The 19,300-nt window shown below is 39.0% G+C and overlaps 1 protein-coding gene across 1 annotated transcript in view; it reads right to left on the reverse strand.

Moving 5' to 3' along the window:
• Positions 1 to 19,253, reverse strand: part of LOC119721915 (nischarin-like) — a 34,830-nt gene extending 15,577 nt beyond the window's left edge. Inside the window, exons 1-6 of the mRNA XM_038191866.1 lie at positions 19,035 to 19,253; positions 7,795 to 8,058; positions 3,488 to 3,632; positions 2,980 to 3,047; positions 2,306 to 2,401; positions 1,384 to 1,479 (exon numbers count right to left, since the gene is read on the reverse strand). Of these exons, the coding sequence (XP_038047794.1) occupies positions 1,384 to 1,479; positions 2,306 to 2,401; positions 2,980 to 3,047; positions 3,488 to 3,632; positions 7,795 to 8,058; positions 19,035 to 19,133 (768 nt within the window). The 5' untranslated portion in view covers positions 19,134 to 19,253. The remainder of the gene's footprint in view (positions 1 to 1,383; positions 1,480 to 2,305; positions 2,402 to 2,979; positions 3,048 to 3,487; positions 3,633 to 7,794; positions 8,059 to 19,034) is intronic.
• Between the last annotated feature and the right edge of the window lie 47 nt (positions 19,254 to 19,300).

Here is a 19,300-nt window from a genome sequence, read left to right on the forward strand (position 1 = left end):
AACTTCCATTTACCGTGCAATGGAACTTCCATTTACCGTGGAATGGAACTTCCATTTACCGTGGAATGGAACTTCCATTTTTGCCGTGTGGCCGTGCCGTGTATTGGGACGAATACCAGGGCGTAATTAATTGACATACGATAAATTAAACAACCCACAAAATAGATGACGGGAATTCATTCAGGTGTTGTTTAATATACAAATAATGAATGTTTATGAGTGCAAAGGTAAGAATAATTTCATGTGATGACAGATGGAATGTTCCATTCCACGAGGCTTTGAATGGAACATTCCATATGTCACCTCATAAAATTATTCTATCCATTGCACGAATGTGAAAAAAAATTATTATTTGTGTTATACAACACCTGAAGAAATCCCTGTCATTTGATTGGTAATAGTGTGACTGTGCAATGGACCTTCATTTTTTTGGGGGGAGGGGGTGTGACCAGGCCATGGGTTGGAATGAATAATTCAATGACACAAAGTAAAAAAAAAAAAATGGGTGATCAAAAACCCACCAATCAGATGACAGGTATAATTTCAGGCATTGTATAAGTCCAAAAAAAAAAAGTCTTTGGTTTCTGGTATGGAGCTTGCCCCAAAAGTGGTGGGTCAATGCGGCTTTTTTTTTTTTTTTTACTTTTCTTTTCTTCAAATGTCGGCTGATGACTGCAAATGGTGCCTGACTAAATTTAATGCAAAATATATGGGACCCCAGAGAGGCCACATAAAGCTCAAACTCGATCGTAACCCCATTTAAAAACATGTTGAAATTGTACAGCAGCAAGATTCCAGTCAAACCAGTGAGATTGGCGGTTTTGAGACATCATCTTAAATAAAAAAAAAACCTTTTTCATTTTGCCGACGTGCATGGCTATGGCGATGCACGTGTATACCAGAAACCGGAGCCTTATTTTTTTTGGCCTAATGGACAATGACGCACCACTCGCAGCGTTCATGGGGCCTATCTTACAATACGTACACTATGAGTAGGGCTGTGCATCGGACCCGGGTACCTGAGTACCCGACCATTCATGTCAGGAACCGGTTCCAGATTATGGGATGGGGTATCCGTAACCAACTTTACACATTACTGAGTAACTTCTCAGACAATGAAAAAGAAAGGTTTTGAAGTCATTTGTGGGGCATTTTCAAAATGAAAACCAGGCTACATGGGAAAACAAAACATATTTCACGTTAATGATGCTCGCAAAGGTTGGAGTTACACCATAAAGCTATAAAGCTCACTGTACACACTTGTAGCTTGCTGTAATGACGTACTGATGCAGTAGTTTCATCGTGCGAACCTTTGCGAACAATCTGAACAGTTACTTCCAGGATTTGAATTTGTCAACATGTATCTTCGAATTGGATACATACCTTAATTGTCTGAACAGTGTGATGTACAGCCAGATACCGCACTGTTTTCTTCAATTCAACAAGGCCTCCAATTATACCGATATTACAAACGTCCATCTGTAGAAAAAGAAAATATAACATTTGATTTCCACTTCTTAATCCCGGAGTAAAAAAAATATGGTTCTCAAAATGCGATGGGTGAGTCAAACAGAAAGTGACTTAATTAGAGAAAAGATATGTGGCTCGCTCCTTTTCATAAAAATAACATACAGAGATGAAGAACATGTTATTGACTAGTAACTGTGAAAATTTCATATAATTTCTATACTCTATTCCCAAGTTATGTCTATTTTAACCCTAACCGAACACAACCCATCAAAGTTCAACAGCAGGTTTGTGTTTAAATCTGTTGGGATAGGTACAGTTCCCCTAAACAGATGGTCTTTTACACTGGGGTTGGCATACCTCCAGAAACTAAGTCCAACAGTGTGTGTGTACAATTTCCCATGTGGGTGTTGGAATTTGCCTGAATGGGTATGGTTCCTAGTAAATTAGGCTGGGGAGTTAGGGTTAATAAAAGGATCACAAACTTCAGCTGTCCACCACTGATCATTTACCTTTCTATAAACTGATGAATACCCATTAAATACAATGAAACATGGGCATTTTCCCACCTCCATGAATGAACGAAAACTTGTAAAAGAAAACAGACAAAAATTTGCATAAATATTTCAGAAAAAAAAAGAGTTGACTTGTTTCTCAAATTCAAAAGTCAAAATCTGACTGTTTCAGTCTTGACACAAATGATGAAAATCTCATTTGTATTTGAATGCCTGTGTGTCCAGTTAATTCTCACTCAGCTCAATAGCTTCCAATGGCATTCCATGGACAGCTTTAGAAATAGGTTCTTTTAGTAAAACCTGCATAACCACAGAAAGCTCACCTGTAAGTGCTCCAAGGCCTTGAAGGATGAAAGGTCAAAGGGCAACCTATCCACAACCCGGGAGCTGCTTCCAAGCCGATTCCGAGAGCCAACAATCTGTAGTTGATGACATATATACAAACAAAAAAGAAGTTAACATAGCCACCCTCCATATCCTTTGCATTATTTTACGAACCGTTTAAATGTTTAGCCATTCACAAAGGCTGACGCATGCTCATTATGTCTGCAGACCGGTGTAATTGACATAATAAATCAACAATGGCAGTCATTGAAAAAGTAAAACCTTAACTACGTGTGCCCTGAATGTTGAAACAAATATTGAAGTGCTTCGAAGGTTCTGGAAATTAAATATGTTTGAAAACGTTAGTTGTGCTACAGTATGTAGGTTTAACTCAAAAGAAGACTGCATGAACAGTGAACGCACCATAGGTCCCTTTTTTATAATTCAGGTTTAGTTTAAACGTTTTTGGAAAACGGATTACAATTGTTTTCATTGAAACGGTTAAACGTTAAAACGTGTCAACGTCATATCCTTAAGTTTGAGGGTTTAGGTAGGTGAGTTTTGTAGCCCAATTGGGCGCTTTCCGGACCTTAAGCAGCACTATTAGTAAGCAGCACAATGCTGTCAGGTGTTCTTGCAAGGAGTCTGTTTATGACTATTAGTGACTATTTACCCGCATCAGCTTGAGTCTGGAGATGAAGTCCATAATATGGCCGATATCACTGCGTGAGTCATCGGCCGCTACGTGAAAAAAAAAAACACAAAGCAAAATAAAACAATTAGTCAAGATTTCAAATACTTGTCATATTTGGATGTAGAGCATTTGCAGTTCAAAGTTGATCTACATGTAAACTATAATGCCACACACAAAAATATGCTTTACTAAAGAAGAAACTGCAAGTAACAAACATACGAGTAGGATACCAGCAGCCGATTTCACGAATGTTTACGCAATACCGCAACTCCACTTGCAACATCATTTATTGTTAAGTTATATAACATTGCACGCTGTGCAACATTTCAGTTATGTCACACTTCACAAAAGTTTCATCGTTCGTAAGTCCGAGACTTGCGCAACAAATTATGGCGTAAACTTGCGCGATCATGTTAGGTGGCGCAAATGGCCTAGGGAGTTAGGTTTAATAACTCTCGGACTGTGAATCACGGTGAATGCAACTTACAGCAGGTGGGAATGGCCAGTTTCAGCCTCTCTGTGATAGCGTAGAGCTGCATGGGCGTCATCTCACACACGTCGTCTGAGGATAGGATGGCTTCACCTTTATCAAACAGCTCGGTGGCAAGGGCCTGTGAGACTCCATAAATGTCCTAAAGGAAACGACCAACAATAGAATTTATGTGGGTAAAGTTGAGGACAGAAACATTTTGCAGGTTTTGTAGACAAAAGAAACATGATAAGGCAAGGTAAAATAAACAATGAACAAGTCAGGTGTGTTTACAAACACAAATGCCCGGCAACCGTGACTGTTCCCATGACATGACACTACTCTTTTAACATCAACTTACACGTACCTGGGTCACATGCAACGTTCATTGACATCATTGTTTTCTGTAGATTATACATGTTAATCCCTATGATCTCAGAATTAAATATAATGTATTTTTTTTGCTTTTCTGTTTGGAAGTCATTGTAAGTGATTTAAAAGAGCAAGTGAATGCGAAGAGATCCTGTACAAACAAGCTGAATTAAAAATAACCATCTCTGCCCTCTCATGTACGTAGGTACCTAATTTACTCCTGGATGTGGAGAAGCAATGAGTGACAAATTGCCTTGCCCAAGAGCACACACACCATAACCCCAGGCTGGACTCAAAACCACTAGGCCTGTAAAGGTACACGTACTGTACTCCATGAGTCTAGTATGTATTCAGAAGCCTAGTATACATGGTATAGGAGTGCTTCTACCTGTGCATGTTGATCAAAACTAATCAAACTTAAAAGATGAACTTTTCCTCGTTACTTTTTTTTTCTGAGGCAACAGTAGTGGACAAAAAGCCTGTCGAAGCGGAACAAAATTGGGGCGCGATGCATCAGGCATATGGCCCAGACCTACTTGTAGCGTACATACATGTATGTACATTCAAAAGTGACTTAATTGACCTCTTCACCTTACAATTTGACAAAAGAATGTTTTCATTGCACAATGAATGAATGTTATGTTCCAAGTTTATAGGTATACATGTACATGTACACTTGGAAAATGCAAGTATGCTTGCATTTTGAGATATTCCTCATTGGCACTATGATAATTTTCAATGCACATGCATACTACATGTGCATTGTAGATGTGTAGTTTTTATTATACAGGTATCACAAGTTTTAAGTTCCCTCCAACATTATTCTTAATTAATGAAATAGAAATGCACGATTTCAACAATATCCCAAATGCAAATGACAGAGGACACTCTTCTGCCCATCTTGTGAGAAAATGATAGAAATCCAATCACGCATACCAACACGAAGCTCATTAGAATGAAAAAAGTGCCAATAAAAAAAGTTGCAGTAAATAGCATTGCTCCAATGCACTGGTTTGATCATGCTTTCAAGGTAGAATGTTAATCCCTTTTGTATCTAATCTAAAAGTAATAGGATTACACAGCATTTTCTTTGTCATCTTTGCATTAAAAGGTCTGCAATTATCTGTTAGATTACCAAGATTACCAAGTATTTGTAGCATGTCTTGTTTTAGTTAAACATCCTTTTAAACAAGGAAACTTTTGTAAGGTAAAGTTATTAATTAATGAAAGTCTACCCTGCCTTGCAGGTTACTCAAACCAGTACATTGGAGCAATGCTATTTACTGCAACTTTTTTTATTGGCACTTTTTTCATTCAAATGAGCTTCGTGTTGGTATGCGTGATTGGATTTCTATCATTTTCTCACAAGATGGGCAGAAGAGTGTCCTCTGTCATTTGCATTTGGGATATTGTTGAAATCGTGCATTTCTATTTCATTAATTAAGAATAATGTTGGGGGGAACTTAGGACTTGTGATACCTGTATGACATGTACACGTGCATGTATTTGTAGCATGTTTGGCAAGAATTTGGCTGCAGAGGAATTTCCAGTAAGTTCCAATTATGCCAGAGAAGCATTGGCGTACACTGGTTCCGTAAATTTAAGTTATGTTTGGCTTTCTGCTACACATTGTATCACAGTTGTTAAACACTATTGTATTAATTTTTGCAGTTGATATGTCCTTTCAATTGTTCTTTCTTATGAATATTCAATTAGTATGTATACTTTATAGCCCCCCCCCCCCTAAAAAAAAAACCTTGGGGGATATTTTTTGAGGGAGCAGGGGAAGCAATCCTCTGGAAAAACAAGGCTTTCATTTTGGGGTGTTTAAGGGCATTTCCCACACCACACAAAAAGATCCACATATTTAAACATTTGTAAAGAAATTATTTCCGAAACAAGACTTGGGCAGGTTTTGTTCATTGTCCCATTCAAATTGAATAACTGTATATAAGGAATGTCAACATCAAATCTACTTTACGTGTATGTGATGAAACTCAACAAAATACATGGAGCACAGAAAGAGGAAGTTTGCATTCTCTATGCTATTTTCAAGTTTCTTCCAGAAAAATAGATTCCTGTACTACCGCAAATTGCTATTGTTTTGGCAATACACATGTTGTTCACTTTTGAAGGAGACATTGACTGAAAAACATTGGCCATGTTTAATGACTGATTGATGACTTTTACAAGTTCAAATTATTAGTTGCCAGACAATAATTCCATTCTTGCGGGGCGGGCTAGTTCCCGCCCTTCAATCAGTACATGTATCTATAATGTACGGACCGGGAGCCAGTCTGCTGGCAAAGCGGATCTGTTTGTGCAAAAAAACCAGTAATATATTTTTAGAGGGTTATTAATCGAACTACTAGAAATATGTTTGTGGACAAACACAAGCTGTTTCAGATGTTTGAAATGACTCTGTGACATGTGATGACGACATAACAATGTCACTTCAAATTTCATCGATAACGCAGCCCTGTCTGTGCATACCGTATTTCAACCCAATTGAACTGGTACTTCGGAAGTTATAGCGTTCGAAAAATGCACCATTAATATGACGTTACGTGACACACGATGATGTCATCATTACGACAATCATCAGAGACCATCTTCGGCTGGTGGTCTAAGTGTCCGCCAAGTCTAAAATCAATCAGACATATTAAAGTGCCAAAGTGTATGGCTTAGAGAAAAACATTTAAACAACCTTTGGAGAAAAAATGCATCTTTAACGTGATGTAACTTGACACCTGACGACGTCATGATGACGAAAATCTTCGAGTAGCATCTGGTGTTGGTGGCCTATGTGTGTGCCTAGTCTGATGTAGATCGGATTTGCGAAAGTGCCAAAGTGTACAGTAAACTCCGGCTAAACCGACATCGTATAAACCGTCAAATCGCTTAAATCGGCCGTCTGACGAAAGTCCCGATTGTCTCTAATGCATAGTTTCCATTGACATTTTCATTTCTAAGCCGGCCTTTGTAAGCCGCCATTTCGCCTATATCGGCGTGTTACTTTCAGTCCCATTTCCTCAAAACCACACAAATTCCTCTGTATAAGTCGGCATCGTGCTCTGCGGTTTGCAAGAAGTGTCGAGTGAAAAGTCCCACGCACTGCTAACTGACGTATGTTTATGGCACGGCCCGTGATTGATGCACGTGCGCGATCAAAAAGGGTTTTCCGGATAGCACAGCAATACCAGCACCCCCTCTCGACAGCACGCATGCGCTCTGTTCATTTTGGGGGTCCCCTTATTGTACCAGTACCATGCACACATTTAATTCGTGACTGTACACGTACGTACATGCACAATGTACACTACATGTACATGGACGTACAGTATGCAAGCGATCTGTTTATCGTACATGTACCACTGTTAACGCTTGCCGGCCGCGCCGTCCTTGCTTCGTCGTACATACGTACATGTTCTGTGCATGCATGACTTTTCTGTGATCAATACCACAGCCTGTTCGTGATGATAAACATTGAGGATATATTTGCTGGAATCAACCATGGATAGAAATAAACCAGGGTAAATCAAAGCCTTTGAATTTTAGCCATGAATCTTGTTTGCATGATCCAGATACAGATGCGCATAGGCCATTAATTCTATTTTTTTCACTCCGTGATTCAATTTGTGTATACATTTGTGTAAGACGGCAAAATGACGACTTGCAGCAGAAGCCGACGTTTGCGTAAGCCGTCACAAATTCTCTGGTCCCGAGAGTGCCGTCTTAGCCGGAGTTTACTGTACTAGTAGAAGAAAAAGTGTACGATACAAATGGAGAGGAGTCTGAAAAAGAAGAAGAAAAAAAAAAAAACTGGAACAAAAAGAAGAGCTGTTTCGGCGGTGTGTACACTGAAACAGCTAAAAAAAACCATTGATTTGCAGAAGAGCAAGGGGAAAGCAAAAAAAAAAAAAAAATACCAAAAAAATTCTCCCAAAACCTACATAGATGTCAAACTCCAAAAAGTGCAGCAACGGCGTGGCCAGATAGGAACTCTGATCCAACAGCTTCTGCAGGTAACTCTGCAGATCATGCCTTCGTTTCTCCACGAAACTCTTGGACTGGTTCCACAGGAACTTCTTGGGGGGCAGGAGGGCCCGGTCCACCCTCTTCAGGGCCACTAGCTTGTCGTGAAGGTCGTGGAACTCACTGTAGCGTCGCTGTATGGTCCATGTGCAGTCATCCACTGCCAACTCAATGACGTAGGCCTGCAAAATTAAAATACACAACAAATACACATGTAGTTAAAGGTAAAATACAACATTTGCAAACATCGAAAAATAAAACTACCAAGTTTTTACGAAAAACCTTACTAGTATGTTGGTAAATGACAGTCTCAAGCATCCTGTAAAACTATGGTACCTGGTGTGAAGACATTTTCAAGAAAATGGTATTTTTGTATACATTTCCAACGGTGGTCGGCCGACCACCGTTGGAAAAACCTGACTTTTTTTCAACTACTGATCCAAATTTACCATTTCTTTCAGTCCAAAATTGTGTTTGCTATTGATTACATGTTCATGAACGGGTGCAGGCCAGCTAGACTGGTTCCTTTACCTTACAATTTCTGGCATCTAAAATTGATCCATTTCATCTTTAGTGGAGTCAGGGAACCAGACTACTTGAAATTTTTAGTTTTTCTTGGTTTTCCAGCATTTTCGGACTCAACACTTCAAACATGTCAGTGTAACAATATTTTGATCTATTATACAAACCCCTCAACTAGTTCATTTCTGAAAATAACTGCGAAAGCCAATGATATACATTCCCTTTAAATATAATTCATACCTTTCCACTTTTAAAAATTCCTATTGGTTGAGAGCCCGTCATGTGGCTGGTCTTAAACGGATGATAACGACATGGCTAGCTGGCTAGAATTCCCTTGCTAATTTGATACATGTGTAGCCACGCTTTGACTTTGGTCTGTTGTCTATGAAAAACACTTCCACTCACAGATGGAATTGACTAGTTGCAGTGACCACAAATTTGTATCCTTGTGGAGACTCACACACAATAGGGAACAAAACATTGTAAAGGTCTCCACAGGGCAATTTCTATAGATGAATAGGTCTCCACAAGCTTTTCACAAAATAGATATATGGGTTTTACTCAAAAACTAGGAATTTCCATGGTGGGTTGATCTGTCGCAAATGGAAGAGTTTTAGAAAAGGGATATTAATTCCAAATTTCAGCCAAGGAAACTAATTCTGGTTAAAATAAGAGCATTTTGAAACTTCACTTTCAAAATTGAACACTTTACTACACGATTACAAAGAAATGTCTCCACAAGGATAAAAATTTTAGAATGGGTGTTCACCCGAATGTGATCTGACTGTCACCGGTATTTTACTAGTCTGTATACAGATACATGGCAGGGGAAGAAATTGTTAACTGTCTTTGACCAATCAAATAGGAGGGTTAAATGTCAAAATGTGTGCAAGACATTGCCAAAACCCACAAATAAGGCTATAGGCATGATACTGTAGGTCTACAAAAGAGATGTTGCGGTGATTTCCTAACTGTGAAAGTGAGGCTTGTTCAATGTACATGTAGGCCAAGGATGAAATAGTGAGGGTTTTGTTGACACTAACCGTCTTGCTATTTAAACAGTCACAGACAGTCAAAATTCACTTCCACTTCCCCCTGCTATACTTTTATCAAAGGCTAGTCACCAGCAGTCAGATCATATGTCAAGCGAGTGGTCAAAGCTGTTTTATCGCTCACCCAGGGTAAAATCATAGCTGTACCAAGTAACTTAAAGCTATAGTCCATCATTTGCAGCCATCCGAAAAGTAACTGGCGTAATTATTGTTGAAAAACATACTCGGTTGGAAGATAGTAAGGGGACTAAACTCCCTGTGAAATTATTCTTTCTGGCAAGCTGTCATTTTGAAGTAATCAACGAAAGAAGGCCTTTCCAACGGTGCGTCTTAAGACGCACCGTAGGAAAATTTAAACTAGTAGTTCGTTTTGTTATTCGGCAAAGTGCGCGCAAGCATTGGCACGACGCACACGCGCGTGCGGTTGCTATAATTCGTCGGATCAGTGTACGACATCGCGTATACATGTAGCTGCAATCGGCTCAGTGAGAACGCGTCTCGGACACAATTCAGGCCCAATTCAAAACATGATTCAGCAACTTTTGATTTCAAATTGAGATCCTAGAATGCTGTTTTTCTCGGAATATACAGCTGAAGCTGAGCTGAAACTTCATCAGGTTAGTTGTTCAGTATCCTTCATTAGATTTTGAACACTTTTGTTGCTTCAAACGAACAAAATGCACAAATTACAAATGATGGACTATATCTTTAAACAGTCCCAGCCAGTCAATTCTGCTTTATGTAGGCTGGGAATTCTTAACCGTTGAAAACAGTCACTTGATTGATTATGACTCAAAGGACTACATTGTACTTGGCACAGAATGTACGTTTATCATAGAAGGGGCATACCGGTACCATCCCAGGAAATATGTTTATTCACAAGTTCATGTCCACTTCATATATTACTTCGCACTAAACATAAACTGAAACTGGCTTAAAAGTATAACAAAGAAAGTTAAACATACAATACTGGCACTGAATCCATTCTTTCAGTTTCAAAATACAACAGAAACAATTACCGATCCCTATTTTGTCAAACATTGTCAGATACGTGTATTTGTTTAAATCAACCACTTTTATAATTTTTAGGTTCATGTACATAAGTATGTGACCACATATATCTCTACTTCAAACCATAAAAATGAATAAAAGTTCAATATTGGCTAAGTGACTAACGAGAGACATGATGATTTGTTGAGTTGCTATCCCGAAGTAAAGAAATGGAACGGCAAGACCGATGTACATGCATGTACAAAATTGTACATGCATTACGGGTACTATGTAAAGTGAGTTAAGGTTTATTGGCTCCACGATCCTGAATTGCAATTAAATCAAGTACACATGTACATTTTGTAATATAAAACTTCAATGGGCCTTATTCACAAGTCAGCCATGTTGAATTGAAAGTGAGGTAAAATCTCCAGTTTTTGGAACTTGCAAAGAGAAATGAAAGCAAGAACATTACTAAATAATTCATGTCTGCTTAAACGAATAATTTAAATTTTATAATTAAACATTCCCTAATGTTTTAAGCCAGATTAAAAAAAAATGAAAGTAAAATAAGGCTGCATTTAAATAGTCTGGCGCTATCCTATTCAACAGTTAACAATTTGTGGAACACATTCAGGGAACACGACAAAAATGGCTTCTTCATGAATAAGGTCCACTGATTCAAGATTCCAACAAGACAATGAGTTTTAATGGAAAAAAAAGAAAGAGAAAACTTCATGAAATTCAATTCATAAATACCTAAGACAGTTTCGGCATTCCTATTGGTCGAGAGCCCGTCACGTGGCCGGTCTTAAACGGATGACAAAGACATGGCTAGCTGGTCTTAAACACTTTTCCTGTTTCACATGAAATTTGGACTCCCATGAAATCCGGTGCCTTTTAACGTTTCATTGGTTGAACGTTCAACGTTTCATTGGTTGAACGTTCAACGTTCAACGTTAATGTGACAATTACCCATCCAGACTCACACCGGTTTTAAACAGAGTGTTATAATACCTCCGAAACACATATTTATTCCTTTTTTCAATCAACATGGATGACACGTTTGCCTACAGCTTGAGTGCAACATATAGGCCTATACACTTAGTCAAAAAATGATAAAAAAATACAACTGTAACTAAAAACCAAGTGTAAGTACAGTTCAATTATTCACTACAATAATCCAACTACATGTACATGTATACACACTTCAAAACTCTTCAAAGTTCTGGAATACGCCCAGCGCAGTATGCAAACTTTGAAGGTCAGTGTCAAGTTAAAGCAAGTAAACCCAACATATTTACAGTGTGTTTGAAGGCAACACTTTTCACTCTCAGTGCTGACATTGTAGCAGACTAGCCAGCAATTAAGTCACTGACAGGAAAGCAGACGTCCTGTCCAACTAGCTTCAGACAAAAATACTCCCAGAAAAAACCACACAGTCATGTGATGCCCAGTGTGTGATTCACAGATAGAGAATAGCATCAGATAAATGTTCAGTGCACAAAGTACTGTATTAAGACTAAGTTTACACGGATACCCATATGGGTGTATAGTCAGTGGTACTGGTACATGTACATGTACGTGTACATGTACATGTACGTAGTGTACTGCACAAATTGTACCTTGACTTTGTCAAAATGTGTTATTTGCTATACACGTACAATGTGTGGTTACTGGTTATAAAGAGCAACAACAGCACAGTCTAAGCCTGACCTTTAAACAAACTGATATGAGTTTATAATAAATATGCTTTGATACTTGAAATTTGATCTCTATAGTGCTCACAGGAAGTACAAATTTAAAGAATATTTTTTTGAAGCTGTTTCGTTTTGGTACAGACACGTTCAGTTTGGTTGATACAGAAGTTTAACTTTACACAAAAATAATGAAAGTGAAAGGTGCTGTCTCTACTATTTTTGAGTGTCATCCTGAAATACTCATTTTGTTTTAATTGGTGAACTTTCTAGCAATAAAAAGAGTTTCACTTTTGAAAGAGAGCATAACAGCCCCCCCCCCCCCCGAATTTTTTTTTTTTCAAACAAGTTATGTTTGCATACATTGTACATGTATGTAAATGTACTCGGTACTTATACAATGCATTCAAGTACATGTAGTTTGACTAAATTTATGCACCCTGACAATGATTCCATTTCTTGAAGGGTAGACTGGTTCCCAACCCCTTATATTATCGGTACTGATGGTACTGGGAACCAGTCTACTTGCAGTCCTATGCAGGGCCAATTATATTTTAACTTTGCCTAAATAAATATGGTATTTTGAAACTTATGAAAACTCGTATGAATTTCTTGTTACATGTAAATGGTAGCGGAATTCGGTGTCACGCTGGCACATTTTTCAGGTGGTGTCACCAACTTCGATGAAAGTCGGGTCGGTTGAACATTTCACTTGTGAAAGGAACCTGCAAAACAAAGTCTTAGTCCCCTGGATAAAAGGTCAACAAACTCTGAAAAGGTCAACAACACAATAACTTTTATTGTTATTATATAGCGGGATGCCCCGCAAAGCTGTGTGTCTTACAAATGATCAGTGCGCCCTCAATTAAATTATTTTTTAGTCAGGTTTAAAAATATTCATAGAGATACATGTAATGTCGTTATATTTAACTATTCAAAGTCGTAAAGAAACAAATTTGCCAAAAAAAAGCAAAATAGAACTTTATTTTTCACATGCCGGCCGTGACTTCAGAGGACAGTGAAATCAGGGCATATTCATGTACAACCATGGCACTTTACGATATAACTACTTGTAGTCTCTCCATAAACCCTTGCATTTTGTGTTTCCAAACACTTCTTCATTGTGTTCTTGGGCCTTTTACAAAAAAAACCCCGTGACACACAGACATCAGATACATGTAGATAGACAACAGATAGACAACAGACAGACATCAGACAGACAGCGAAGGATCTTTTTATATAGGATGGTGCTAATTTTAATGAGTTAGACATACATTTCTTCCGTTTCTAATCAAATTTAAAATCTGTATATTACCCCCCAAATTTGCACCACAGATTTATTAGCGCTAAAATAACGTAAAAGAGGAACTAGCACAATGGCTGATATTTGGCTGATTTTAGAGAAGAAATATGAGTTAATAGTTGGTGGAAGTTGACAGTACACATGTATGTATGCTGGTGATGGCAGTTGACGAACTTGACAGTAGTTGACGCCACTTGAAGGCAGGAGTTCAAGGTGGTTGAAGACATTTGATGGCAATTGATGGCAGTTGACGGTAGTTTATGATAGTTGACATTTTATGTACATGGTAGTTGACGGCAGTTGACAGAAGTTAATGGCAGTTGATGGCAGTTGACGGCAGTTGACGGCAGTTGATGGTACATGTACCGGGTAGTTGATTGCAGTTGACGGTAGTTGACAGCAGTTGATGGTTGTTAAAGGCAGCTGATGGTACTTGCTGTCACTTCATTGCAGTTGATGGCAGTTGACGGCAGTTGATGGTACATGTACCGGGTAGTTGATTGCAGTTGATGGTAGTTGACAGCAGTTGATGGTTGTTAAAGGCAGCTGATTGCACTTGCCGTTACTTCATTGCAGTTGATGGCAGTTGACGGCAGTTGACGGCAGTTGATGGTACATGTACCTGGTAGTTGATTGCAGTCGACAGTAGTTGACAGCAGTTGATGGTTGTTAAAGCCAGCTGATTGCACTTGCCGTCACTTCATTGCAGTTGATGGCAGTTGACGGCAGTTGACGGCAGTTGATGATACATGTACCGGGTAGTTGATTGCAGTTGACGGTAGTTGACAGCAGTTGATGGTTGTTAAAGGCAGCTGATGGCACTTGCCGTCACTTCATTGCAGTTGATGGCAGTTGACGGCAGTTGATGGTATATGTACCGGGTAGTTGATTGCAGTCGACAGTAGTTGACAGCAGTTGATGGTTGTTAAAGCCAGCTGATTGCACTTGCCGTCACTTCATTGCAGTTGATGGCAGTTGACGGCAGTCGACGGCAGTTGATGGTACATGTACCGGGTAGTTGATTGCAGTTGACGGTAGTTGACAGCAGTTGATGGTTGCTAAAGGCAGCTAGCTGATGGCACTTGCCGTCACTTTATTGCAGTTGATGGCAGTTGACAGCACTTGATGCAGCTGATGGTAGTTGGTGGCAATTAATGATAGTGGCAGTTGACAGCAGCTGATGGTAGTTGACTTACATAATGTATGAATGGTACAAATGTAGGTGACGGTAGTTGAAGGCAGTTGATGGTAGTTGACATTACATGTAGGTGATGGCAGCTGACGGTAGTTGACGGCAGTTGAGGGCAGTTGGCAGTAGTATCAGGCAGTTGACGGCAGTTGACTGTATGGTACATTGTATCTAGTTGATTGCAGTTGACGGCAATTGATGGCACCGGTACATGTGTAGTTGACAGTACATGTCATGTACTGTACCGGTCGGTGACTGCAGTTGGCAGTAGTTGCTGGTAGTTGAGCTACAGTACATGTACTTTCTTTTAAAAGACTAATCTCTCTTGTACACCATTTCTAAACATGTTGTGACACGTACGTCTTTTAAGCTACAGTAACACAATCACAAAATTTAAAGTCGCAAAAAACATGGTTTATGTTATTAACTAATCTGATTTGTGTATTCACATACATACATGTATGTACATACATAACAGCCAAACATAAATAAATAAATAAATAGATAAATAAAATAAAATAAAATTAACACACATGAGGTTCAACGAACAAACTGACTGACGTCTTGAAGCTGCAGGTCGTCTGGAACCTTCAACTCCCTTCAACTCAACTGGTTGTCTTAATTCTTCACCCAACCATTTATTTAATTTGAATTAAAAGGTGAACACCCAACATCGTGAATGTAGCCCGTTTCCCTTTGTGATCTACACGTACACGTACATTTTGTGAACAAGGAAAAAAATACTCGAAATTATTTACCTTCTGGAGTGGAATCTTCATTTTTAGTAACCAAACAGCACAACTAAAATTGTCAACAATTTACCGATGTACACATGTACTATGCATGTCGGTCTCCATACAGTTATGATTGTTTTGTAGTGGAGTTTCTGTACTATACGTGAACATCAATGGTTCGTGCAGCTTGCAGTTAGGCAGATCATCATGTGATTGAAAGCAATACTTTACAATGATCTGCTGTCTAGTGGTGACCTTTGAGATTGGTTTGGACCATTCATTCAGGCTTGATGTGCACTTGATAACAATTGCTCTTATACTAAACGTTCACTCATTTTATTTTTTCCTCATCAGCAAGTTTATAAAGTTACTCTCTGGCCAACTCGCCCCTTGCTAACTCGCCCCTCGACAACGAGTTCGCCCCCTCGCCAACTTGCCCCTTAGCATCTCACCCCTTAATGAACTTGCCCCTTTGATTTTTAAATTTATTTTTATGGTACATGTACTTTACTTTTGGTTTTAATTTTTATTTTGTTTTATTTCAGAAGTAATAGAATAGTTAAAACCAAATGTAATGGAAGCGAAAACTAAACTTTAAAGCAAAACAATTAATACTAACTGAAAGTAAATATGAAAAATTCTTGCAATCAAAAATGCTAAAAAGATGCATTCAAAAAAAAAAAGAGTTGATGTGAATACCATAGTTAGCGGCAGAAGAAAAATATGGTAATAATATGATATTTGTACGATAGCTGAATCTAATTCCCAGTATTGCTGACAAAAATCGGTGCTTAAAGTCCGAGTCCATCATTTGCAGGTATCCAAAAAAGTAACCGGCGTAATTACTGTTGAAAAACAAACTTGGTTGAAAGATAGTAAGGGAACTAAACTCCCTGTGAAATTATTCTTTCTGGGAAGCTGTCATTTTGAAGTAATCAACGGAAGAAGGCATTTCCAACGGTGATTCTTAAGAAGCACCGTAGGAAAATTTAAATTAGTAGTTCGTTTTGTTATTCGGCGCAGCGCGCACAAGTATTGGAACGACGCACACGCGTGCGCGGTTGTTATAATTCGTCGGATCATGCGCGACGCCACGTATAGCTGCAATTCAAAACAATTCAGAACATGATTCAGTAACTTTTGATTTGAAATTGAGATCTTAGAATGCTGCTTTTCTCGGAATGTACATGTACAGCTGAAGCTTAGCTGAAACTTCATTAGGTTAGTTGCTCAGTATCCTTCATTAGATTTTGAACACTTTTGTTGCTTCAAACGAACAAAATGCACTAATTACAAATGATGGACTGTAGCTTTAAGGTGTTCGACTGACGGGGAACATGGTGCATGTGTTCTTGGGCAAGACACTTTACTACAATTGCCTCTCTCCACCCAGTAGTATAGATGGGTACATGTACCTGTGAAGGTAGAAACTTGAATGCGCTGATCTCGAGCTGCTGCAGAAACTGGTCTCATGGCATGATGAACAGGGTTGATAATTGTGTAGCGCTTTGAGACTTTTGGTATAAAGCGCTATACATGTAATACAATGTATACATGCCACATAATTAATTCACAGCACAAAAGAACAGCACTGCGAGGAGCAATGAGGCGTGATCAAATCTGCCTGCTTGCCTGGGAGCTTTGAAAACCACACAAAAGAATAATCCGTAAATAAAGGCCACACTGCCACCATGTACAACATCATGTAGAACCTTGTCAAATTTTGATTTTCACATTTAGGCTTAGTTTGTAGTTTAATTTTCGTGAAATTTCATGTTGAAATTTTGATTACGCAAACGTGTGCAAACGAATCTGGAAATTTCACGAAAAATAGGCATCTGAAAAAGGCAGCACTTTCTGATTAGCCTATAAAGAGGGTGAGTATGCTTCTAAAGCAAAAATAAACTACAAACTAAGCCTAAATGTGAAAATCAAAATTTGACAAAGTTCTACATGTTTTTGTACATGGTGGAAGTGTGGCCTATTTTTACGGAGGTAGTCCAGTAAATTGGCCACATTTATGGGGCTAGGTGAGTCCAGTTGGAATTAGTGTGTTACGGGGACAAAATGGCACATTTTCGAATTCATTTTTTGTACCTGCTAGTCCAACTGAAAAATTTCCTCCTAGTCCTAGGCTCCAGCCCTAAATGACAACCCAATGATAAAATGTAGGGCTGAGGTAACTCCAGCTGGGCTGGAGCCTGGTTGAACACGTAGGTGTATGTACTGCACACACAACCAATCAACTGGTTGTGTGGTACAAATCTGTGCGTGTGCGTCGCTACAACAAGGTCAAACCTCGAAATCCTGATGCCTCGAAAACAGGCACACGGACGGATATATTGTGCGCTTTCTTGTCATTTGCGCAATCATAAGAATGTGCATGCACGTCTTAAGAATGCGCAACAAGAGAAGCAATCTTTTCGATGCCGAGGACCAGCTGCGCATGGCGAGTCTAGCTGCATCCTCGTTCACTGATTAATTTTTGGGCCGTACTTAAATAATTATACTGTGGCAATGCAAATTCACTAGGAAAAAGACATAACAATGTAAGGTAGAGATGAAATTATGCGTATTGGGGGAGATAATAAGAGACTAGCCCCATAAATGTGGCCTATTTACTGGACTGCCTCCGTAAACATAGGCCACACATCCACATGTACAAAAATCGTGTCGACGGAGCCAAATTTTGATTTTCACATTTAGGCTTAGTTTGTAGGGTTTTTTTGCTTTAGAAGCATACTCACCCTCTTTACAGGCTAATCAGAAAGTGCTGCCTTTTTCAGATGTCTAATTTTTGTGAAATTTCATGTTGAAATTTTGATACGCAAATGTGTAAAAATGAATCTGGAAATTTCACGAAAAATATACATCTGAAAAAGGCAGCAATTTCTGATTAGCCTATAAAGAGGGTGAGTATGCTTCTAAAGCAAAAAAAACCTACAAACTAAGCCTAAATGTGAAAATCAAAATTTGGCTCCGTCGACACGATTTTTGTACATGTGGATGTGTGGCCTATGTTTACGGAGGCAGTCCAGTAAATAGGCCACATTTATGGGGCTAATAAGAGACATACAAGTTTGGCGGAAAGAATTCTGAACAAAAACGTATAACATGTTCCTCATTCACTAGACTAAACAAAGCACTTCCCAGACTGGTTCCCAGTCCTCCGTCATTACAAAACTTCCCATCCGGGGACAGAAAAAAGCAACAATAACAGTTTTAATGCTTTAATTGAATTCAAATTATCGTACATGTAGTTCAACGGGTACAGAAGCATCTATTAAGATCATTTTCTATTCTCGTCATATGATTATTTCCCCTTTAACCTCTAAATACGTTGAATTTAACATAATAATGCCGTGCAATGTTTGTTAAGATTGCGCAAAATTCAAAGATTGTGCAAAATTCAAAAATTGCGCAAGTAATAAACCCACGCAATCTTAATGAACGCTCATTCTTCAGATTGCGTGCTCATTCTTAAAGAATGCCACTCGTTTTTAAGAAGGCGCGCTCATTCTTAAGATTGCGCAAATTGCAAGAAAGCGCACCACACTCAACAGATACATGTAATCCCGCCCTCACCAACATGTAGACTATTCAATTCATAAATTGCATGTCGCGCCGTTCACGTGCTTGCGTGCACAGTGTGTAACTTGTGTTTAGCTTACCGTGTAGTTGTCAACGGACTTTGCAGCAACAACCCGAACTTCTCGCTTAAGCGAAACCTGATCCGTTGGACCGGCCAAAGAGCCCGATGAGTAGGCCATTATTTGATTTTCACGATAACTTTGATAAATCAACTTTCGTTTCAGTTTACAGTGGTTCAGCTCGACCCTTCCGCTCGGTGATCTTCCAGTTCCATCACTTCATGTTTACAAAGTGACCTTGAGTGATTTTCGCCAATAGAGGGGGCTATTATTGAGGAGCGGTCTCT

The sequence above is a fragment of the Patiria miniata genome, unplaced genomic scaffold, assembly GCF_015706575.1.
Source record: "Patiria miniata isolate m_02_andy unplaced genomic scaffold, ASM1570657v1 HiC_scaffold_14, whole genome shotgun sequence".
Taxonomy (NCBI): domain Eukaryota; kingdom Metazoa; phylum Echinodermata; class Asteroidea; order Valvatida; family Asterinidae; genus Patiria; species Patiria miniata.